Consider the following 26,339-nt stretch of genomic DNA (forward strand, 5'->3'; position numbering starts at 1 on the left):
AATTTGTTTAATCCTTATTAAGCTTTCTTTCAAACATATAGCACTATACCGTATCTCACTACTAGTAACTACACAAAGTAGTTGATTCAAATTACTTTTTAGTCATGTGGGTGATGTGGGAAATGGTTGGTAGAAGGTATACTTTTAACTTTTTGTCATAGAGCAAAGGAACTACAGTAGTAGGAACAAATCCCACACCTACTCTTACACAATCCGTGTAACGTGCTTCATAGTCAATATGAAAAAGCATAAGTGATTAAATTGATGTATACAACACACATGATGTGCTTTAATGGTTTGTAAACAAATAAAATGCACAAGAACAGTCGTATTTTGTTGTTCTGAAACCTTTAAATTAGTCTCCAGTTATTTGTGCAATTACACAGACACCATTTTCATTCATACTACATTTAGCTGTATTATATTAAAAAAAAACCTCCTCTTTGACTATGAAGGACAAATACAGTCCTAAATGAAAAAGGACAACAAAGCCTTTATGGCAGCAAATGAATCTCACAACATTTAAAGGAGAGTAAGTGGCTATAGAGTTATACTGCATGAACAGGAAATATTGCACATAGAGAAAAGGCTCTTGGGATGACATCATTATTAATTAAGTGAAAAGAAGGGGAAGATGTTTGTGATTAGTTGAGTGAGGTGGGGGTACAGATACTTGTTTGAGGAAGTCTAACCAATAAACACCCTCCCTCACCCATAGCTATCGAATGTACTTCATTGCCTTGCAAGCACTCTCCAAGAAAAAGGAAAAAAAAATCATATAATATGTACAAAGACAATAATTTTAGAAGAAAAAAAAAAACAACCTCTGATTGACATCATTTAATGCAGACCTGGCATAAAAAAGTAGCACATCAAGTTAAAGAAATGAATTTGTTGAAGATACATTTGGCCAACTTTCCACATCCCTACACTGTCAATAAATCATAGTTTATTTAATTAAAAAATAAGACAGTCAATTGAAGAAAAACACGCAACATTACATGAGTGTATTTCAACAAAATCATAGATTTATGTGTAATGAGACATTGCTTTCCTGCAATTGAAATGAGACAGTTCCAATCACAAATAACATTGTTCAAGTTTTTATATACAGTAGCCTACAACTTGAAATATCTGAAGAAACAGCAACGTTCTTTATGTTTTACTTGTACAATAATCAATCTGATGTTTTCACTGACAGATAACCACAACGTCATTATTCTTGGCATTTTCTGAATGAACAGTGCAAGTCTACAGAAATACAAAGATTTTCCTACTAAAGACTGATTTTCACCCTCAAACAGTCTGACAATAAACATATACTGTATTGTGAAGGCCTTTGGACTCTTCAGCAGAGGTCTTCAGGGTCCAAAATTTTGGACACAATTGGAAATGGAACTACCTTAAACGGACAAATCAATAAAAAAAAAACTTGGGTCTTCATTGTATTAACTTGGAACTTGACTTTAGAATTAACTTTTCACAACTTGTGGCTTTGTAGTCTTGGTCAGGAACTTGGGACTGATTTGTCTTCACTTAAGACTTTGTTGTCTTGACTTGACTTGGGATTTGACTTGGGAATGATTTGTCTAGACTTGGAACTCGACCTAGCACTTAATTATCTTGAGTTGGGACTGAATTGTCTTGACTCTTGACTGATTTGTCTGGACTTGGAACTTGACCTGGGACTGATTTGTCTGGACTTAGGACTGATTTGTCTGGACTTGGAACTGACTTGTATGGACTTGTGACTAATTTGTCTGGAGTTGGGACTTGGGCCTGAATTATCTCGACTTGGGTCTTGATTTTGAACTTATTTGTCTTGATTTGGATTTGTCTCAAAGGATTTGAGACAGGACTTCATAGCCAAGACTTGAGACTTACTTCTGATCTTCTAAACTATGTCTGGCAGGAGCATAATGCTGCCAATTAACTTGAAGTTGTTTGAAAAGAGCAGTGCTACTTGACATTTTTCCTGCACTTAATAGTTCACACTATCCATCAGATTTACATATCTTACTCGGACAAATGTGTTTTTCCCAGAACATGATTGTAACACATGGTGGCATTGTAGCTGATAGGGAGTCCTTTTGGAGCCGATCAGGTATTACACATTGACACAAAACCAAGACTTGGGGCAATATAACAAGACTCTACCCAACCTGATTAGACTGAATATAATTTGGATCCTGTCCAATCACGCACCGGATTGGTTCTTAATTACAAGTGAACCTGTGAAGACTTATACTCTCCAATTCATTTGTCTGAATAGCTGAAAACAAAAGCACTGTACACATACTTAAGAGCCCATGAACCTTAAACAATGCTAATTCAGATCATGCGAATAGTTGAACCAAATCCAATAAGAATACGATGTACCTTTTGATTGTTTTCCTTTTAAAGTTTGCGACTTCTTCAATTGAATTTAGTCTTTTTGAGGTATATGTACTGTATCATCTATAACTGTACAGGTTTTTACTGCTGGTTCTGCTGGTAAATTATAATCAGTAATATTGCACAAAAAAGCAAAGACAAGAAGACGTGTCAAAAGCATGATTGTTGCAATTAAGAGCATATGGGATTCCATACAATAAGGCATTGCTTTGATGAAAACATCTGGACTAACAGTTCACAGTTTTAATTAATGCTTGACTCACTAGCGATTATGACGTCCTCTTTAGTTTTGATTGTTTCAATCATCACATCGACACAAAACTACAACTGGACCTATACACTCCTTAGTTCTGACACAGAGTACCTGATATGTAGAGATGGAAGCAGCTGGCCAATCACAAACCAGGGGAAGGTTGGGTGGGGGAGGGTCATCACATGGATGACAAAGCGAGGAAATGTGTGAACGGAAATTAAGCTGCCAATCAACAGTGGTGAAAGGTTGTTTCATACACAATCATTCTATGCTACAAGCACAGTTGAAAAAAGAAAAAAATATTCCCCTTATACATATTAGATCCACATATTTCGCAGACATCTGTGGAAATAATATATTAATCTGGGATCTTTGCCTTATCTAAAATTAAAATTATTAATTGTGAATCCATGATAGATTCCAGGTGGGAGAAGAAAAAACAAAACAATAACGCCAAAAGGCCAGCTTTTCTTGTTTTAATGCTGCTAATATAGCCTATTTACAATCATCTATTGTATGCAACAGAAATAGCCTCTGTTTTCACTAATAAGCTGATATGTTCTGGCCATTTACCAAAGAAGAAGATTAAAATTAACCAAAAAAACAAGGGAATTCATTAATTGTGCTTTTTAACCCACAAATCCACTTCATCACTGAAATGGGACAATTTTAAGAGGCACCACTTGAAGTGCTTACATCAGTCAATGAGAATCTCTAAAGCTATAACAAGGACTGAAAATACAAATCGTAAATATAGTATATTTATATATTTATAAAGTTGATACAATTCCCTTCCAGTCCGATGTCCAGTTTAAAAAATATTTTCTTCATGCTGTCAAATGTCTGACATGAAGGATCCCTCTTTGTGTCAGTGCTCAAAGCCCTTATGATGCTCTAAGAGAGAAATGTCTTTGCCAGGGTTAATTCTAGTTACCCCAAAATCTGGATGACACAGGAAGCTTGTGCTAAAAAGCAGGAAGTTTTAATGCAGGAGGTTGTTTTAATGAGAAGACAGTCCATGGTGTGTCTCGGGAATCCTTCTACTCTGCGGTTAAACAGTTACCTCGTTCTTACTGGCAGTGCGGTATGTGTGGTGATGGCCGGGAATGTACTGTAGGTGGTCCACCGTGTGTGTTCGTCGGGAGGCAAACGCCTGCCTCTTAGACGTGGTCACGTGGTGGTTGACCGTCAGCGTGTTGTAGGAGTCGTTAGAGGCACTGGGCTGAGAGTGCATCTTGGTCATCTTGTGGCGGTCCATGACAGGCGTGGTTGGCATCAGCATGTCGGCGTGAGACATCGCTCGTGCCATCGCCTTCTCCCGGAACTTGTCACGCCTCATTGCCGGGGATAGCAAGGGATCCTGGGAGTGGAGGCGGTCCGCTGACAGTAGCTGCTCCTCTGAGAGGTGGCGGCTGCTCCCGTAGGCGGCAGCTGCCATGACGCCATAAGAAGATAAGCCGTAGTCTCCGCGACGCGGTGTCCTGGGAGGAGACAGGACGTGGTCCTGGGACATGGCTCTCTGGACTCGGCGGGGACGCTGTCGCTGCTGGTGCTGCTGGTGCTGCTGGTGCTGTTGGTGCTGTTGGTGATGCTGGGGATCTGCATTCAGCTTCACCATGTGGGTCGGTCCCCGGCCTCCGAAATCAGGATGATGATGCTTCCTTGTGTAGTACTCATCTATGTCCTTATCACCTGAGGAGTAAGAAAACACGTGATGACTGTATCAACTGTATTAAGACTACTGTTTTTGCTTTGAAGAAATACACCCTTTAGATGCTTGTACAGTATTAGGCACAATTTGGTTAAAAAAATAAGATATTTTGTAATTAAGTGCCTTAATTACCAGTTGTAAAAAAAATCTATCTGTGAATGTGCACCTTTTTCCTAGATAGCCATTCATTATCTCTCAATGACAATCAATAAGACCGTCATGATGGAGCTCCAGGGGCCCATTACACCAAATCTGCAACATGCAAGTTCCAAAGTTGAAGCATGAGACAATTTCTTTTCTTGTAAAATTTGACACATCAAAACAAACAAACGAATCTTGCAATCCATGCATGAGCATGCAAGAACCCTATAGGACTTTAATACAAATTTATAATGCAAATTTATCTGCAATATTCAAGCACCAATCATTTGTGAGACATGATGCTGGAACTGTTTGGAATCTGCAAGGTTTGGGTCAGATTTATTTTCATGTTTTTTTTTTTTCATCGCAGAGAAAGGTTAGAACTGTGAAACGTTTCACCATGCCCAGCTGGAAGGAGGCTCCTTAGAGTTTCTCTGTGTGGAGTCACTCAGTGGAAAGTCTCATTATAAAAGGTTGATTCATGAACTGGTCAATTGGAGACTCTGACCCATTACTGGGTGAGTCCCTCTCGAATGAACACGAGAAAAACAGTACCTGTGCTGTGTAATCTTTGTAATATTAATAAATCAAGTGACTGACTGTAGCATCTGATTGTGTTGCTGATGTTTGCCCACAAATATGAAAAAAGGGACAGCCGTGATCCTAAAGGCAGTAGGAACACTTCTTGTCAACATGTCTTTGCTGGTATTAAAATGTGCTTACTCTCACTTAAGCAAGGCACCGTAACTGAACTTCCCATACGAGTACAAGCTTATTATAATCATTCTGACATATTTTTGTGTCACTTAAAATTTAGGTTAATCCTTAAATAGTTTAAATAGGCTCTTTAGATTTAATTTAAATATTCTGATTAGAATAAGAGTGGTTGAAAAGCTCGAGAGAAGACAATGCTAATGTCTGCACCTTCTGGCTCCTGTTGAGGGGATGATAATAAGCATGAACACAACAGTTGGCGAATCCTATTCAGACTGTTTTGAATTGTTTTGTCCTTTTTCCTCATGGAAAAACAGGACAACTCAGACTCTCTTCAGTGTAGTTGTCCTTCAGCTGCGGAGAGGCCTCATTAGGATGCTGCAGTACTCAACAGTTCATGCGCTGCTGGTGCTCGAATGGGCAACCGGTCGTTTAATACCTCTGCCAGAAAGCAGGTAGGTCTCTCGGCTGTGTGAACACACCTCTAATGGTAAAGTCATTACGGATGTAGGAATCACCTCTCGACAGAGTTCCATCTACCTGTTTTTTGGCAGTTCTGGCACACAAGGGGACGTTACCGCTGAAGTTCTCTGATTAACTGTTGCAGCTAAGGGGTCGTTACCTCTGCGATCGTTAATTATCGCAGAACACTGAGGGCGAACGGCTGCTTTAGGACCATAGCACGCTTCACAGAGTCATGGAGAAAAGTGAGGATGGGGATTACTTGTCTGGATGCTCAGGGAGAGATGTCACGCCTGGATACAGAAGGTCACCTTATTGTCCCACCACAAGGGGTTTCATGTCCACTGCTCTGTGCATTCTTAATGAAGGAGGCCCGACTCTGGCCTGTGGCGATGAGCTCCAGTGTTTTTCCCAGAGGGATTGGTTTAGATATGACATTATGGCAGAAAATGTCAACCAAACTCAACCAGAGGCTACAAGTATGCAGACAATTGACAAGCCGTGGCCCATAGCTCCATTCATAGGTCAAACTAAAGTATCCAGTGACTGTGAGAGATCTGTAGTGATTACACACTCAAATGTTAATGTGACAGGAATTCATTATGTCCCCCTTTGATAAGAAAAAAAAACAACAAAAAAAACACAGTAAATGCAAAAAAAAAGGCAACAACGGTGGGGGTGGGGATCATGTCCTTTCTATTTTTTCCTCTACTGTGCCATTTGTTGAAGTTATCATCAATGAAACTCAAACCTTCCTGCAAATGTTTCAAATTGAAAGCTTGGAGGGTGGATAGTGTTCTACAGCATATGAAAGAAAAGAATAGGTAAGTCCACACACTTTTGTGGACCTGCTTTTTGTTCACGTGGCTCACAAAGACCATGTTGGTATAAATGTTTGGGAAATTTTTTTAACCTGACCTGACAACCACTCCTTTTCCTTCAAAATAAAGGCTTACCCGGAATGGTAGGTATCATGCTTAGCAGTGGTTCTGAACCTGTGGGCTGGGATAGGAACTTTTATGTTGTCGCCGGTATATGTTGATTGCTATCAGTCCAATTGCGCACTAAAAGATTAAATTGCAAAAACTGAAGTATCAAAATGGATTGCTTGTTGGTAACAGTTTTCTTTCTTCTGCAAGTCAGAACAGGTGCAGACCTCTCACTAAAATATAATAAAAGATAATATCAGGGGAAATAAGGTCTGGATACTAAAAAGTAAATAAAAAATAAAGACTGCAGCCACTATTTAAAGGTCCCATATTTTACACTTTTACTGTGTTTTATTGGAAGTGTTGATCCATAAGAAGATATATTTGTAGTTTTAAGAACCAAAAACCATCTCAATGTACTTTTACATCTCCTCTCTCAGGCTTCTCTCTGGAGCTCTAGTAACAACAGGTGGGTGAGCCAATCAGAAGAAAGGAGGCTCTGAGCCTCAGCTGCCTCAAACTGGCCAACTGCAAATGCACTTCTTCACCATCTTCCTGCAGAGCTGCCTCTTGATTTAAGTCCTGCTTTTTTATGAGTGTACACGTTACACTGTTTACACTTTAACTGACTGAAATGATTTAAGAGGGGCGATGCATATTGCTCGATCCCATCTCTGCGGCACTTTACAATTAACATGATTGCGAGAGGGCTAAAGGGTCCCGAGCGTGGAGTGGAGCTACAAACACAGGAAATTGCTAACAGTGGCTAATTAAACCCCAGCCCCCACTCTGCTAGATTAGGTTCAATATAGCCAGTATATTTATATGTCAGCTATTGATCGCAGAAGACTGTAATCATATAATGCACTAACACTCATGGAACTGGTGGAACATCAATTATAAAGTAATCTTTAGAGGGGTTCAAAGCAGAAGTGGTGGAATTTAAAAGGAGAAAGCAGCAATATCATTATGTTTTTTTTTTTCTGGGAGGATTAAAAGGTGGCTTGTCTGTTCTGAAAGGTGTTTTAATTCCTTTTAGGGTGATTAAGGTGAAAGACAATAGAAAGAAATAAGAGTGGTGTCTCCTTCTTCTTTGCTGCCTCCTCAGAGGAGCTGAGCGGGTTATTTTAGAGCAACGTCCTCAATCTCTGCCTCGTTGACATCACTGAAGGACGGCACACACACATACACACACGATCATTTAAAATTGCAAATAAACCATACTAATTTAATTCAGTCATCATCGTCTCTCCAGATGGTTTAATTAAAACAGCAAGTAATTATATTACTTTTAGGCTTGTTTCCAAAGACCTCACTCATGCTTGAACCTACTATTTAATGTTTTTTTTTTTTTTTTTTCCCCCCCAAGTGGAAGGGCTTTCTTCAAGAGACGACTTTGCTTGCTTGTTTGACAAATTCTGCGGGGCTCCTGTCTCAAATTCGAAAAGCCTCTTTGTAGTTCGCCGTGATTCATCTCTGATTTTGTGTGTGTGTGTACAAGGCTCCGGTGAGATAAGAGCAAAGCCTCGAGTCGATAAGGGAGAGAAAAGGCAAACGTATAAAAGACGAATGTTGAACGCGCTGAAAGGAGATTGCGCCGATGCGTGTTTTTCTATCACCTAACTGTGCCATGGAAAAGAAAAAAAAAAAAAAGGGGGGGGGGGACCAACGACACTTTTAAATAGCTCTCTCCCAGTGTGTAGCTTCTCTTAATATTCAAGGACAGTGAGCTGTGCGTTCACATGTGTTCAGAGAAACTGTGTAGCAATTTGTTATGCATTGAATTCATTCCTGCAAATACTGTGTTGTGCGGGTAGAATAAGCCAAACACAAATCCTCTGGATAAACGGCTCTGCGATGTTTTCACTGACATTTTAAACCCAGAAAAGCTACTTGAGGCCACAGGAAATGTTTTTTACTGTCTACAAATCTATTAAATGTGGTAACACGACATAATACACAAGTGAGCATAGAGCATGTTTCCTCTTGTAGTGCTTAAATCAGCCAACACGACATGATGGCACATGTAGCCGCACATATTCAGTGTCTGTTTACTTGATTCAAGAATTTTCCTCATAGTCTGAAAACTGAAAAATGGATGGTCTCAAGTGGAGGATCTGAAGTATGAGTAGTCAACTGAAAGTGCTTTTATACATCAAGTTTCTTCACTTGCATCTTAAAGTTTCTGTTTGAACCACATCTCCAAAATCCTCCTGAGCTCTCTATCAGATCTTCTTACACACCTTGATATTATCTTCACACAATAATCAGATTAAATAAATCTGTGTAATGTATTCGCTTACACTGTCTTCCACATGTTTTCTCTCCATTAAACCGCAACAAGCCAACAAGGCTACAAGGCCACAACATCAGGTGTGCTCTCTAAACTCATTTTTCTCTCCCTTCAGGACTAACCTTGAATCTGCGAATCAAACCTTTCCTCTACAGTTCTTCATACAAATGCCTTTGAATATGGCTGGAAGACAAACAGACTCGTCATACTCATGTTGATCGACGTATAAAGAAACTGAAACCCATTAGAAGTTTTTAGTTTTCCTTTTTTTTTTTAAGAAGGGCTTGTTTAGTTTATAGCAGGGGTATTCGATTAAAGTAAAGGAAAGTTCAGAGTTAATAATAACAATTGAAAATTATAATAATGTGCTTAATTTTACAAAATGAAATAAAAAGTGTAGCTTGACTTCCCATTTTTCTCTTTAATGATTAACTCCAGCAGTAAACCAACAGTCTCAACCAGTTTTATAAAAAAAAAAAAAAAACAATCTACAGCTGTAAAAAGCTTTTCTCTTTCTCTCCCTCTTCTCCCTTCTTCGATGTCGTCCCTCAAAGTGTGTGCGTATCTCACTGACTGTCTCCAGTTGCAATGATCGGCTAAGTGGCGTCACATGACCACTGCCATGAAGGCAAGAAAAGCTGCGCCAGTTAAAATACAAACGCTCAAAATGTAATATTTCGGATAGGACGCCGTCTCGGTCCAGATCCGGAATGTGGTCGGCCTGTGAGTGAACTCTGGTCTATAGTACAGTGACTCATGTACATGCATGAGTCAGGCTGAGTAATAGCTATGTAGCTCTATGTAAAATACATTTACATCTGTAGTTCCGTTGGTCCAGAAGAACCAGCAGGTGTAAACATGACATCCTTACGTCACCCCCTAAATTCCAGGGACCTGACAACAAGTCACGCAGCGCTTCACTGAACCCAAAGCGATTCTTCTCCCACAAAGCGCTCACCAAAAAATCACTAATTAGGAGCATTATTCGTCGACATATAGTTGTGAGGATAGTTACTATGTGGTTGCTGCGAGTAGAAGACGAGAAGAAACCTCTTTTATAAACACCTTTTCAGTCTTTGTATGACTCCTTCCACTCGTGTGCTGACGGTGTTATGTGTGTTACCATGGTAACCAAAGGATCCTGCATAAATATGGGCTAAACGTAACATAAAGATCTGGAGATGAGTTTAAAATCCGATCACCGTCAGTAAATGTTTCTAATAGTAGTTTATCTTTGGAATTCATGGTAAAAATCACTAAATCCTGATTATTTAAATGGAAAATCTTCAGTATCTTCAGAGTCTGTGCTGAACTGGGTATAAACCGGGCCTGAGATCATTTATTCGAATGTCACATTAAAAGCATGTTTCATGGAGAATGCAACTCTAGAGCTTGAACTACAATGCTTGCGTGTGAATATTGTAAGCGAATTGTGTTTTTTTTTAAGTGGCATTAACCACTCTGCACTGAGACTTCCAAGTTAAATGAATAAATAAAAATCTGTGTAAGCACACAAAACATGCATCTAATCTAACGAACAGGAGGCATGCACTGGTCGTGATGTTGAAATGGCAGCATCCACGTTGTCGTCGAGTTGAAAATGCCACAGCAAACATAATGAACTGGAGCATTGCTTATGCATTAAAGCACCATCCTGTTGGCTTATAGAAGCCATTCAGCTGAAAAAAAAAAAAACGTCTCTTAATATGTCATTAAGAGACATTAGCAACATGACATGGGCCGCAGATGGAGCCAAATTACACGCCAATTAGATGTCAGTGGATGGGCCGATAGATGAGTCGATGGGAATGAGTATGGGGGCTTTAGTGCATTGTCATGCATTTTAAGAAGTTTATTTCCCTAAAAAGGTGGAAAAAATGAGAGAACTATCTGCGTGATGAGGCACCAAACATCTGGAGATACTTATCATGATGCATGTCTCTGTAATGGACATTCAGACATTTAATCAGGCCAGACGCAGCGAATGCGGCAACCCTTTAATGCACAGGGCACGAGGGGTGACGTCATTCCCTGCCTTTTTTTTTTTTTTTTTTTTTTTTTTTAATTCAGTGCATCAGGCAAAACACGGCGACAGAGGACGAATGAAGGACCACCTACTTAATCTGTGGAGAGAGGAGGAGTATGTACTTAAGTCAGACTTGAGGGCCAGCTCGTAGGAGGGCGGCAGATGGCTGAGGTTCTGGAAGGACCTGGACAGGGACAGGTCGTAGGGCTCCGTGGCTGAGGTCAGGATGTTGTTCATCCGCTGGGGTCTCTCTACAAGGGGGACACAGGAGGAAGCCGTGCAGTGCAGTCAGTTCACAGAAAGTCAGAAAGATTGGGGTGAACGGCGGCTTTTAGCTTTTGTCACACCATCTGATGGATCTACTGGAGGTCAGCCTTTGGAGATCTGCCTGGTTGAATCTCTGGATGTGTGGCCTGGTGCTGCAGTGGTTACAGGTTTTCTTTGGACCATTTATTCCAAATTAAATAATAGCATGTTGAGGTATTAAAACTTATGCAGGGAGCAACTTTATATCATCTGAATTTACTTCCTGAAGAGAATTTTTGCCTGCTTTATTTGACTACAAGAATCTCTTGCAGCCGATACGAACTGTAGCTACCTAGCAGCAACCACTGTGTTAAGGAGTTTGTACTGTATTTACCCTATGATGTGGAAAAGTTTGGTTGTATTATTTTCTTCCAGACAAGATTTTTTAATATATTCTCAGTCGGTTTGAACATTAATTCACTGGTTTACCAAATAAGACCAGTAGACAGCTACATCTTATTCAGAATAATGCTGCTGCTGCCGCTGGGTTACACCTACAACTAATAAGACAGAGCATGGCACTCCAATTCTCCGGTCTGTGTACTGGCTGCCAGTCACATACAGAGCAGAATTTAACGTTTTACTTTTTGTCTACAAGTCACTAAATAGTCTGGGCCTTCAATATTTTTCTTAAATGTTTGATGTATAGCTAGCAGGTGTCTAAGATCTGCAGGAGCTGTCAACTAGTTGTGTGCCTTTTTACTTCTATTCTGTATGCTTCTTTTATATCTGAACATCTCCGATCTACTTGGGTTTACTCGTTGTGCCCAGAATCAGAACTGCTAAAACTGTCCGCTCATTTAAATCAGGGCATAAAGCATCACTTTTTGCTGCAGCTCACCAATAAATTACATACGCTAACATCTTTTTAATCCTGTGCCGTGTTTGCATTTGTGTCTGAATGGTGCTGTATAAATAAACTTGCCCTGCCCAGCCTACTGTTAAGCACCTTGAATGACCTCTGTGTATGATAATGTGCTCTTCAAATATATTTACCTCGCCTAATTCCTCATACAGCTTCCAAATAAGCAAACTTTTCTTTTTTCGCTTGGCTGAATTTAAGATTCCTCAAATGATTTTGTCCTTTGCAAACTTTACAAGAACACCGTAGCAGTTAAGAGCTGGTTATAAAGAGCAGTTGAGAAATTGTGCAGTGTTTTTCCTGCTAAGGCAAACTATACTCCCTGATTTTTGAAGGGAGTCTGGTGACTTTCACCCCCTGGGCATCCGATGTTATTGTTCATTGAATGTTGACAAGTTGTAGCATCAACACAATTTACTAATCTGTGCTTATTTGCTTCTGAGGCAGCTGGAGACTGCATCTGTTAACTGCAGCTCAAGTGACACTTGTTTTTTTTTTTTTTCTTCAACAGTTCATTTTGAGATATCAGTGATACGTGCGGCACCGTTAAGGCTCCCTGCGCTGCGTGTTGCTCCCGTGGCTTCAAGAATTTGGGACGCCCAGTCATGGGTCAGGAGGCACAGCGGGTGGGGAGGGCTGGGATACGGGCAGGGACTCTGGATTTAAAAATAGGACCGGGCGACTACTGCAGCAAGGAGGACAGGGACACACAACACCGAGGAACATATGGTGTAGAGGGGAGACGTTCACTGAGTCGGAAAAAGTGTGTGTGCAGGTTTGTGGGGAAGGTAGAGCCGGTTAGAGGAGTGAAGGACGGAAAAATAATGTGCAAAGAAAAGATTTAGAGATTGGACTAAAGGTCATGGATTCTAATGCAGCGGCGTGAAGTTTTGTGACTGCAAAAAATACAAAAGCGCTTATTAAAAAAATGAAAGAAAAAGGAGAATAAAAATGACCCCCGGTGTGCAGATAAATAATTTTGATCTCTACATGATACATGAGGAAGAAAAGATGAAGAAAAATACACATAAACACCAAGTGCATGTGTATTACTTACCGTATCTCATTTGTCTGTGGGCTAACAAATCCAAGTGAGAAAAAAAGGATCAATGACAATCAATGTGCACAGAATGTTTCAACCAAACCTCCCATAACTGGAGGCTGCCATGGGTTAACACAAAGACCAAACCAGCAACTCTTGAATTATGCATCGCAGCTACGATCCTCGTCAAAAAGCTAAATAGACTTCAAAAGCACCGTTTGAAGAGTTTTATTTGGTGGTGAAAAGTACTTTTGAAATCCATTTTCCCAGTGAACAGGCCGCACTGTTTAAGAGGCAGACAGGCAGGAAGTGGACTGCAGCACAACGTTAATGGTGGAAAACTTTGTATAATGACTCTTAGTTTTGAACCTGAAAACACCGACACAAAACGTCTGGCTGTGCGGATTTCAGAATATCATGGAGGGGGATTTTTGTAACAAATAAGACCTGATTCCCTCTTTAATTACACGGTGTTTCATTTCATTGGCATCTAGTTTCAGGACCGTTCAGTAATTCCACACTGAAAGCTGCTCCCCTTCCACACAAAATCACATTTAGAGAAATAGATGGGATGCAATAACAGCAATTGGGTTTTCAATAACTTTGAACTGCACAGATGATCCTTTGATTATCATACACTTTTTTTGTTTTTTGCTTTTCATTTTCTCTCGAGACTTCTTTATCAGCTCCTTAGATTTTAATTTCCCTCTGAAAGATACACTTTGGTCGTTGGACTTGGAAAATAGTCTACTTCAAGAACTGTTTGGCTCACGTTCATTCAGAAACAGATAATAACGCATATAAATTCCAAAGTCAAATCAGGTCGATCACCACCATCAAATCTTGGCCTAAACTTCACAGAAAAGATGCAGCGTGATGAGATCTGGCAGCACATTACAAAACTTACATTTTCATTACAGGTTTACTGCTCTACATTAGTGTGTTTTCTTACCCAGTTTAGGAGTGAGCGCGGTCAGGTCCAGGTGGCTGTGCTGATAGTCGTGGTGGTGGTTTCCTGGTGTTAAAGAAGAACAGGAAGAGTTAACGCGCTGGCTTCAACTCACAGCAGGAAAAAAAAATCTGACATAACGGGTGTAAATATACTTTTGCACACTCTGTGTTTAGTCCTCGCCCTTGATGTTGAAGGGTCAGTTCACTCAAATCACAAAAGAAAATAGACTTTCCCTCTTGACTTTTGTGCTATCTAGCCATGGTGTTTTCCCAGTCTTTCAGATTTCTTCAGCAACCCCAAAGAGGTAGAGGTAGAGGTCTGCTTACAGCTTCCAGAGTCCAAACTAAACACGAAGAGGCAGCATTTAAACCTGCAACAAACTTCCAGAGGGAAATAAGACTCTCCCCAACTGTAATAATTTAGTGATCAATTGTATTATCTTCTTTACTGTTTCATTTTCAGCCAGGGATGTCAATGTCAGACCCACCACTTTGGTCTGGACTGAAATATCTCAACATCTATTAAATGGATTGCCATGAAATTTGGTGAATAGACACACACACACTGTCCCCTGAACATAACACATTGTTTATAGCAAATAAACTTGTGCTCATCTGTGCACCCAGGGGCGTGTTGGTCTTAAAATGGGGTGTGGTCAGGCTCATTGTTGGCACATTGCTATCTTGTGATGCAATGTGCGATTGACCAGCAAAAATCTGGTCAGTTTCATCATTTCACTCTTATTTTAAGGACGTATTATCAAGAGATTGATATGCACCTACAGAGGCGGGCGCACAACACACAAGCAGAGTGAGCCAGTGTTTCCCGTTCATCACCTAGACTAAATTTGTCCACCACAGCTTCATAATGAACCGACTGTTTATTCACGTTTCTCATAATGTAACATAAAAGATCTTTAATGCGATTTGTGCCATTACTTGTTGGCAGAGCTGTGCTCAGAGCATGGATTCGCTCAGCCCACAAATAGAAACTAACTCTGTGTAAAACACGGCATCATGATATCAATCAATCAAGCAGACTTCATTTGTATAGCACTTTTCATACAAACAATGCAACCAACCCCCCGTCCCCCCCTCACACACACACACACACACACGCACACACAGAACAATAAATGAGCAAGTAATAAATAAAAACAATAGAAATAACACAATAATAACAGGAACTGAGGAAAATCTATCATGAATCTCATAAATTTGCTCTGAGGAAGGATAATAATTATAGCAATCCACCATGGTGCAAGCACGCCTGACTTTTAAAGGGAGTGTGAGATTGCACTCTGATTGGTTTATTGCATGTTATGCCTAAAACACTTTTCTGCTGTGAAAATAGTAAAAGTGATGTGGACACGCCCTGAATGCATTCACACACTCTTTGGACTGTTCCAATAGAGCCCTTAAGTCTTGTTTAACGCATTTTGAATTGGCCATTTGCAGGTAATGTGTTGTATAAATAACCTTGTCTTTACACCTGCATTATCTAGATGTTACAATGGTCAACCCGGGATAAAACACTAACCCTCTCTTGCACAACAAGCTGCTGTAACACTGCGATAAATGTCATCCTCGTGTTCAGCAGATTATCAGGTGTCTTTTCCATCCACCCCACTGCAGTCAGTGTTTGCTGCATCACCAGATATAAGAGCTTTGATTTGTTCAGTGTGTCTCCAGTGGGCAGTAAACTGTCAACGCTCAGTTCTGGGTCTGTGAGTGTTTCTTTCATTTGACAGAATCCACAGTGAAATGCCGCTTTGCCAAAATGATTGATTGCAGCCTCTCTTTAAAAAGGGAACATAGAACATGGCTGCACCTCATGGTGATCCATCTTTGCTGTAAGTGACTCATTTGATGTTGCGCTAACATCGTTATGTGTTGTTTGAGTGGTTAAAGAACAAAGCAACATCATCTGAGACCTCCATCACTGAGCAGAGATGGTGGTGAGTGCAAATAATTTCAGAGTGGAAATACTGCCTTTATTCAATTACACCTGGTTTTTCTGAACAGCAGAGCGTACAAAGCATAGATATATGACGGTGGTACCCTTATTTGCATTTAAATATATTCATCTATCATTCTGTAAGAGTGCTAAAGACAATAAAAACACAGCTCTGATAGCTTAAAACAACGACTGCGAGCGCTCTAGCTAGCTGTGAACAGACGACAGGAGGCTGCTTTCGCTAAAGATCAGAGCTGATGTTCCTCTCTCAGCGGATGGATGTGGCATTTCTGACAAATGTTGTTTGACTTTTGCTAAATTACTCTGCTATGAACTTGAACTTCAAATTAAATTGGTTTTGCACCAAATAAATAACAGCCTTTTTTTTTCCACAGCAGAGAAAGCGACTGCCATATGAATTTCACACATTAAAATGTAGCACGAAGTGTTTAACCGGGGTTCATAAGTTTATCACCCTGCGAGGATGTAGTTTTCCTTGGTCCAGGGCTTACATGTGTGTGAGATATCTGAATGTTATTGCTGGTATTTTGCAGCAACTCTGGCACTAAAAATAATATGTAATTTGTTCTCGAGCAGTGAGCATTTCAAAGAAAAGTCTAGTCCCAGCAACACAATGATGTATCCCAGGCATGATTCAAACCCCGGGATTGTGAGAGATCGCGCAACATGAAGCAGTCAGAGGGAACACATTCACCACCCAATGCAGTTATTTCTGAGGCTGGAGAGGTTTAGTTTTGTTTGGTCTGTGGATAACAACGTCATCTGAGCTCAAGTGGAACCGAAAAGCTCCAGCAAGGTGCCTGGAAATGTGATTCTATCCTGAAGTAAACTGCTGCGATCTGAACAACCCGAGGACCCCAACAACATGGTGACTAATCACATATTCAGTTCTGCCTCCATTGATTCTAATACATACCAAGAAAGGACAAGTTCATCATGCAAATCTGAAGTCACAGGCACCAGAATCTGATTAGTAGAAAAACAGTTGACTTCAGGAAATGCATTTTAGTGCACTGTTGTTAATGTTGCAATATATCACAGTCTTTTAAATGTTTGTCGTTTTGCACCTGCGATTTCACCTGCTGTTGAGATGCTCAAAAATCTATAACATGAAGGAAGATAAAGGAACATAATACACTAACTACATAAATGTATGAAGACAGCTGAACACTCCTCCCATATGTGATTCTTCAACATGTCATTCATGGGCATCAATCTGCTGCTTTAACAGAGACTCCCTCCTTCTGCTGTCAGTGTCCCCACCAGATGTTGGAGCCTGACAGCCTGCAGGGATTTTTCTCCCATTCAGACACAACAGCATCAGTGAGGTCCAGTGCAGGCTCATAGTCAGTATTCAGTTCATCCCAAAAGGTGCTGGATGGGGTTGAGGTCATGCTAGTCAAGATTTTCTACAACTGGGAAAACCATTTCTTTATGGACCTTGCTTTGTGCGCAGGGGCTCTGACAGAGGAAGGGACGAACACTGTTATCACAAAGAGATGGAAGAAAATGATTGCCTCAAATTATGTTGTGTGTTGTAGCGTCAGAGTTTCCTTTTACGGGAACTACAGGGCCTCTACACAAACACAGGTGGGTCAGTGTGTCCACCTACTTTTGGCCATATACTTATATCCACCCCAACAGTGTTGTAAAAAAAACATAATACACATAAATGCATTAAACAACATCACTACTAAATACTTATAATATTCAAATGACATAATGACATAGCTACAAATGGATTTAAGAGGTAAAAACAGATTCAGGTACAACATTTATACACAAATTGATGAATGATCCTCTGCAGTATGTTTTCACTCAACAACAGTCAGATTTACAGGAAACAGACACAGTAAGAGCTAAATTTCAAATACCCCATTTACACCTGCCATTACAATGTGTTTTGGATGACTGGATAGAACTTGACCACATGAAAGTTCAGGCATAAGACGCACTGAGGACAGATTGTGGTCCGATCAGCCAAACCACGTCCGGAGGTGTTCAGGGACGCATTGTGACCACACTGTGTAAATTGCAACCGCGTTGTCAATCCACATGCAACAGCTACATGGACGGAAATACGACTGTTCCAAAACAGCAAGGTAGCAATTAGGCAGCTAGCGGCCATTAGCAAAGCAAGCAAACAACAATAATGCAGCTGCACAGATAACTATCTTCCTATTCTTGTTCTATCCTTTTTTTTTTGTTGTTGCTATGCAAACAAGGAGGATGTGACCTGAGCTGGACAGAGTGATTGCACCTCAATGTGGATGCTGGAGACACATATTAATATCAGGTGTAAATGTAATCAGGTTAAATCAGGGGTCACTAATATACTTATATGATTGTATCTAGTATTTTATGTTACAGTTGTTTTTATAATATATAAATTATGTTTCAGTTATAAGAGATGCTGCCACTATTTTTGCAGCAGGAAATATCGTGATATTCGATATTAATGAAATATCAGCCCAAGCCTGACACAGTGTTTTGGTGAATTTCACATATTCAAGCACAAAAAAACATTGTGCAGCCTTACATCAAACGTACAAAGGAAAATTAATGTTAACTGTTGCTGCTGCAGTCATGTGACGCCAGTGGTGACTGAGAAAGTGGAGCAAATGTCAGGAGATTTCTTCATCCTCTTCTAAATTTCAGTTGTAATCATTCACACTGAGGCGGTGACGGAGCTCAGCACTAGTATGCGAAGTATGTGGAGGAGAACATACCTGCTAAGTGTTAATACATAATGCAGCAGCTCTCACTGACAGTACAGCGTGTCACATGGATTGGCTGGAGTAATGCAGGCGGCTCTGTCATAAATGAATTGAATGCTTCCAGGTTCCAGCGGGTGGACAGAGGGGATCCCACTGTGACCCAGATCCATTTTAAACGCCTCGCTCTGGGGAAGCTGATGGACAGACGCGGGCTACAGAGAGAGAGAGCCCATGCTATGTCATTATGCTGGCAGAGTGTGAAGTACCATGTGGACCTGGTGGGACAGATCACCTCGTTTTGCCCTTGTGCATACGAATGTGTGATGGAGAGGGAGAGTGACATAGAGGGAAACTGGGAGAGAAAAGAAAGACGTGAGCATGCTGTCAATCTGTGTCTCTGCACCTCTAATGGATCTGTGATGAGCGAACCTCAAATGGAGACATTTCCAAATGAATTACCAAAACCTGAAGAAGTTACGGAAGAATTACAGATAATCAGAAGAAATCACTATCAATTTATCATCATTACTTTGTGAAATCTTTTAGTATGAAATTATTTGAACAAATAGTCCCCAAAATGTTTAAAGACTGAAAAATCAGGACCTACTCAGGAAATTAAAGTTCCTTTGATACATTTGTGTTTGAACTCATACTGCTTCTCTGACGCAGTGAAGATAAAATAAGCACATGCTTGTTTCTTTGCCCCCCATTATCCGCACGGTTCCGCGGCCATGATCTGGCACATTCTATACGGCGTGATTGTCAGATGTTTCTTCCACATCTGGACCAATTCTGGCACACACACACAGACAACGTCAGACAATACTGAAGGATAACAGTCAGAATCTGCCCAGATGTGGGCCAGACTTGGGCTGAGGACCGTGGCATATCTTGATGTCTGAGGTGGTCCCACACCTCTACATTATAGCATTTCTTTTCAGCGGATCTGCTATGGAGCTCTTGATGGCTGAAACAACCGGCCAATCAGAGCTCATGCATGTGGTAGAAGTGGGCGACGTTTTCTATCACAATATTTTCCATCACAATCTCCTATCGCAATATTGATATTTATCAGGATAAAGTATATTTTGTAATCATTCAATTGAGAATCCGCTGGATAAAATAAACTTGTCTGTTACTGGCAGTGACTTACACAAGTGTTAAATCCAGGCATTCTGTGACTTTAATGCATAAATCTTAAAGACCATCATCAAACATCACAAACACTCATGTGAAAAGTAGCACTGGTGATTTTTCTTTTGGGCTGTCACAAATCTGACAAGAGCTGTTATTTTAAAGTCAACAACAACAAAAAAAATCCATTCCAAGTCCTACTATTTCATACAAGCCACAATGAGCGTTTGAAGGACACTGTCCGCATGTTGTCTTTGCACTTTTTCTTTTCTCTTTTGGAGGACACTACATTTTTCTGCAAATTTTTCTGGCTGTGGTTTTGTATCAGATATCAAGTGGCAAAGAGCAGCACAGCTACAGCAAACGAGAGAGATGTGAATGTATGTTCAAGCATGCTGGTATTCATTTTTGATGTCCTTCTCTGCCTCTTAATGGTCGGTCTCAGTGCACTGGGAATTTAAAAAAGTCGCTCTTTCCCAGTAGCATTTTCCCACTCTGTGCACTCAGTTATGTTATTTCTCTCTGCACATGAATGAGTCCTGTAAAGACCAGGCCTTTTTACCAGTCGCATCCTTTTCCGACAACAAATCAGTTAATTTTCCATTTCACAAGCTGCAGCTGGGAAGCAAACTATCCTGGACATTTCAATGCTGGATAAGAATTTTCTTCCACTGGTACACTGCTCCACACAAACAGAGTCTCTCTCGACCTTACCCATGCAGTGTCGTGAGCGTGGCCGACGGCGTCTCGGGGAGCACCGGCTTCTTGGGAGTCTGTGAATTACTAACAAGGATAAGCACAGATTTATCTGATGTCTTCTTCGATATGTCAGAAGTAACATCACACAAAGCTGCCGTTATCCTTGCCGTGGAATATGGGACTCCATGAATGAAGAGGAAAACTGAAGGATCCCGGTAAACAGTTGAGGCTGGAGTGAGGTCTGGATGACGAGAGAAAAACCTGTAGAGTCTGCTAAAGACATACTGTTGTAGTCTTGTGCAACAGCCCTGGATGGATGGAGTGTCTCTTGAATATTTGTTTTCCAGCTATTTTCACCTGCTGTTGAGATGTAACAGCCTCCGTTCTTCTGGTTTCAGGCTTCCCACCTGATGCTCGAACATGGCTGCAGGGATTTTTCTCCCATTCAGCCACAAGAGCATCAGTGAGGTCTGAGTTAACACCTGAGGCCTGGTTGTTGGAGAAAAACCTGCACTGTGATGAGAATCTGCAACAATAAAACACAACACAAACTGACTAACAGTTTGGCCCACACATTATATGGCCAAATGTATGGGGACACAAATCATAATGCTGTAATACAAAGTGTGCTTCCACCTTTGTGGCGACAATTTGTGTTTGTGTTCGTCCCATTTTGTTTCCATTTCAAATATGTCCCAATGCACAAAGCAAGGCTCACTGGTTTTCCCCAGTCAGAGCGTGACAGCACAGAGTCCTGAGCTCAACCCCATCCAAAACCTCTAGGTTAAACTGGAGTACCAAATCCAAACAACACTTTAACACCTTAATATGCATTTTGACTGAAAATACCACTATTTAATCAACACATTAAAAAAAAGAAAAATGCAAGAGGTCGTGTTGGTGTGGTGCTTCAAGTGTCGTGAATCAAAGAAATTCAATCTAGAAGACCGTTTTGAGTTGGAAGGCTTATCAAGATGTCAAAAGCGTCCACGGCTGTTTATACTGCAATGTGAAAGAAGAGTATTTATCTTCAAAGTTATCACAATGACAACAACTACATCCTCTGCATCTCAAAGATCACGAGGTAAACAGCAGAATCAGGCAGCGAGCACAACATGCAACACAAAATATGTGCAGGGTTTCGTCGGCAAACTAGACTCTGACCTTGTGAGTAAACACCGAGCGCAGGACAGCGGGGAGTGGGGCGTGACGACAATAACGTCGCCCCGAGGGGAAGGTAGACTCAGAAGCGGATGCTGGGATGGAGGTGGGGCTGATGAAACGCTATCTGAACACCGGCAGCAGCGTGTGACGGTGTACGATTTCAGGTGAGTGGTGTGGCAGCAGGCGGTATGTCATAGCAGCGTAGCGGAGGACTCATGTTGGTCTGCCTGAACTCACAGGATTCACCTCGTTAATGCAACAAGAACATCTGCTTGTACATGTTGCGAGACACTGTGGCAAAAGATTCTTTGCTGCATTTTTTTTAAGTAAGAGCTGTTGTGTTGATACACCTGCCTCGTCAGTGCAGCACGCTCATTGAAATGCAATGCCAACATTGGTCTAATGCGGCATTCACATCACATTGAGCAGCCAAGTGTGAAAAACTGTTCATGTCAGCCTCTGAATTGTAAAATGAATTTCTGACAGCGATATCTCCAACTTTCTGATAAGAACCATCAACAAACTGTTGGTGGAATGGCTGCAAACGCACCATCGGATCATAATAGTATCCAATATTCACATTAATACGATCAGTTCAATTTGTTTGCATCTGATTTCACTTGGACTACAAACACGAACAAGTAGCAAATCTAGGCTATTTGTCCGTGACTTCAAGGTTAGCACGGGGGCTAAACACTTTGTTATTCGGCTTTATTACTTGCTGTGTTTGCCATCAATCTCAAAGTGTGAACACTCCCAAGTCAGTTTTTCCCAGCAGCAAACACTCAGCCTTCATCCCAACATCAGCTTCAGTTTGACCTCACTAATGCTCTTGCGTCTGAATGGCAGCAAATCCCTGCAGCCAGGTTCCAAACTCTGGCAGAGTGGAGGCTGTGACAGCAGCAGATTAGCGCCTGTGGTTTAGAAATTGCATGTTCAACAATCTCATGTGGCTGTAACTTTCTGGATACCCACATACATTAACATACAGTGAACCCAATACACTGAAAAACTGAAAATACTGCGTGTGACAAAACCATTTCATTGCTCCTTGAAACAATCAAAGAAAACTTTTCTTTCTTGTTGAACGTACATGGAAACCGAAGACAGATCATCTCATGCTGGAAACAGTTTAATGACAAAACTTTGATGATTCGAAGCTACAAAGGGAGAATTTAATAAGGCTCATGGCTCAAACTGAAGACATTATGTGGCAGAAGTAATTAAGAGAAAACGCACCGAGCATTTTAAGACTTTCTCCTAATGTTTGGTGTGAAGTGGAGGCAGCAGAGTCTTCCAGAAATGAATTATCCACTAAGTTATTTTCCATAATTATGCTCCACGTTTTCCCGTAATTACATTGGTAGTTTGGCACAAAGCAAACTGTTGATTAGCAGGTTGATGAAACGATTAAAAGGCGGAGAAAAGGCAAGGCTTTGTCAAAGATACCACAAACTGGAAAATTACCACAGAGATCTTTTAATGACTTTGCAATTATTGGCCGAGCTTGGCTGCTTGTTGGCATTTAGCAGAGAGCGGCACAGGATACCACATCTAAATGTTTACACCTTTCACTCCAATTCTGAGAAAGCGTTTTCAGTTGAGACTTGGTTAATTTGGCTTGACGCGAGTTCACACTTTGATCAGTCATGCGTCATGTAAAATTCATAGTGAACTAGAAATTCACCCTGAACAGATGAATGAGGATTACGCATTGTTTAGCTTCTGTTGTGCACCTCAACACCTCTGAAGAGGTTGTGTCCCATCCAGGTGATAACATTGTGTTAAAATTGTGTTTCCTTGGCTCTTTCAGTCCCATCTTTATTTCTGACAGTACTGTGTTTGCCTGTGTGGTTCAGACACCCCCCACTCCCCCCTCCAAAAAAGAACAGGGACAGGAGAAATGAGACAATCGGCTCGGCATTACACATGACGACTTCCCACCAGGGGCCCCTGAAGCCGAGGATCTTTGTTTCTGCCGTATTGATTAGGGATTGTGTGTCTCAGCTCCTGGGCGCGTCATGCTCTCCCGACATGCTTTTTCCAGTCAAGAAAAGGCACAGTCTGTTGTTTCCAACCTCCCCCCCTCAGGCTGACCTTGTGACTTCTTAACAGGAATATGAAATACCAGCAGACAAACTCTCTGAGCTCTCCAGAGCCTACAGGCCAAAGAAACAGTGATAAATGATCATGGAGGGACAAGGAGAGAAAAGAAAGCTGCGCCTTTGAAATACACACTGTGTAAAATATCCATCTTATCCAGAGTTGTAGTTACCGTTGAACACACTGAGGTCACAGCCACTTTATTTTCTAATTTGTGAGTTTTAGTAACTCAGGGGAGTTTTGGTTCTCCAATTAAAAACCTGGTGAACATTTGGGTATTTGATGAGCTGATTCCAGTGGTTTTTTGACTCCAAACATTTTATTCCTGTCAGTTTGGAGAAGGCTTTGAAAACCATGTAAACTAATTAATCTGAAAAAATATTCACTTCGCTCATTTGACGATTTTTCAGTAAAGAACCAAAAGTATCTTTAAGGAGAAAGAAAATAAAGTTGACGTAATCAAAGCCTTAGCCAGTATTTCAGATATAATGATGTCACAAATCCGAAGCTCACAACCTGAAAGAAATTTGTTGACCAGCCACCAGAAAAAGTAAATCTGACAAAACAAACAGTTGCCTATTTACACATTGAGAATGTAGCAGCATTTGCAGCAATGTGGGGCTGTGTTTGTGTCCGCCTGGTGAACATTTATGTTTGTTTTTAGCTCTGCTTTTGGTCTCCACCAACTCCTGACAGAGTCAACAGTGTCTGCTGTTTGGTGCTGGGCAGGTGTACAGTGGGTTTATAAGAGCTCTCTTCCTGAAACTGGAACAAGGTTGATGACACTTTTCAAATTACACAGTGATTTGGTTCATGGTTAATATAAATTTTAGAAAAAACATTGATTAGTGCAGCTTTAAATTGTTCTTTTGTAGTGGACTGTGTGGATATAACTGACCATAACTGCTGTGCTTCTCTACACGCAGTCACTCTGTTCAGTCTGTGGATAAGGTGACAGTCTTTATAAGAAAAAGTGTTTCGGGGGGGAATAACTTCCTACTTATGTGTGTTAATAAAAAGACACACACATTTGTGCAGCAAAAGAATAAATTGTCCGTTGCTATTTTCCTACAATTTCTGCACTGTTTTAATTTCCTCCATTGTATATGATGGTCTGCAGTAAATGCTGCTGTATTTCAATATATGAATGGAGATGAATTACTTCAAATTACATTTCATTTTTTACAGAACAAAAAGAGATAAAACGAGAGAGAATGAGAAAATACCAGGAAGTTTGTTTCAGTAATGCTGAACCAACACTGTAAAACGGGGCCTCTGGCTAACATGGATGCTGAGGAGACTTTTTCTTTCCTCTGCAGATGTATTAGCTCACTTTTCTTTTCAGAACTGGACAGAACAGCCTAAGCTTGGTGTTCCTGGAGGAAAACAAAAAGAGAAAGAAAGAGCATCAGTGTCTCACCATTCACTGATTACTCAGAGAATCTGTTCTCAGGAAGCTTTTCAGTAAGTGGGTGTTATTTTACAGCCGTTTCCGTCAGTGGAGCATTTATTGGCTCGGTGCTGGATGTCTTTGAGCAAGTGGCTTTGTCTCCTTCACACTTCTGTCACTTTCAGAATTAAAGCAACAAGCAGCCTTTTTCTTTCCAGCCTCATGAGCAATGTGCGATGATTAGAACAGATAATTACATCTATTTACATATAAATGTGATTGATACTTGTCCTACAGAGTTAAGCTTCCTTAAGCTGCCGCAGGAGCTGTTTGCCACTCATCTTGTTATAATCTATCCATAATATTTGGATCCTTCATCTGAAGTTACCTAATTAAATGATCATTCGCGACGAGTAAACAATTGGGGATGATGATGCTAATTAACGATGGCAGAACACTGTGAGGCGGCGCGTGTTCAGAGACGCCACTGTTGCATTCGTCTGATGATGTTAATTAGAAGACTTTGTTTAATACGGCTTCATAAAGAGATGGAGTAGGATCTGTTTTTCCTCCAGTGTGACGGAGCGGCTCCGTCACTGAATACTGGTAGCGTGCGCACAAATACACACACACACTCACTAACGCTTGGTAATAAAGCTCGTTGTTATCCGTCGATTCAGTGGCGCGACCAAGGGTGCACACTAATATTTTCATTTACATTCACACAAACGTTATATTTGTTTATTAGTTGAAGTGCGTGGCTTATCCGCCTCGCCGTCTCCCATCGATGAGTTTGAATGGCAAAACAGGGGCGACATTTTTCTCTGTTGCATAGTACGTTTTCGCGCGCTTTCATGGTCACGTGACCTTCACAATTATGTTTACCATTTATTCAATTTTGCTGCAAATGACTTGGTTCGGTCGAGGGGGAAGTATCTTTGGAAATATAGCTAATCCCTGTTGTTATTGTTGGTATCACTGTCATTTATCTCATTATTAAAAAAATTTAACCGGTTACATCTTGTTCTATGTTGTTTCCCTGTTTGGGCTGTAACACATGTTTAAAATAT

General features: G+C 40.8%; 1 protein-coding gene across 2 annotated transcripts in view; it reads right to left on the reverse strand.

The window, feature by feature from the left end:
* Positions 1-256: 256 nt before the first annotated feature.
* The window catches only part of LOC130185490 (protein shisa-6), a 78,511-nt gene continuing 52,428 nt past the window's right edge, over positions 257-26,339 (reverse strand). Inside the window, exons 6-9 of one of the 2 annotated variants that reach the window (XM_056401978.1) lie at positions 14,086-14,148; positions 13,149-13,169; positions 11,046-11,174; positions 257-4,339 (exon numbers count right to left, since the gene is read on the reverse strand). In XM_056401978.1, the coding sequence (XP_056257953.1) occupies positions 3,699-4,339; positions 11,046-11,174; positions 13,149-13,169; positions 14,086-14,148 (854 nt within the window). In that variant the 3' untranslated portion in view covers positions 257-3,698. The remainder of the gene's footprint in view (positions 4,340-11,045; positions 11,175-13,148; positions 13,170-14,085; positions 14,149-26,339) is intronic. The other variant, XM_056401979.1, reaches the window with a different exon arrangement.

Source organism: Seriola aureovittata, chromosome 17, assembly GCF_021018895.1.
Source record: "Seriola aureovittata isolate HTS-2021-v1 ecotype China chromosome 17, ASM2101889v1, whole genome shotgun sequence".
NCBI lineage: Eukaryota > Metazoa > Chordata > Actinopteri > Carangiformes > Carangidae > Seriola > Seriola aureovittata.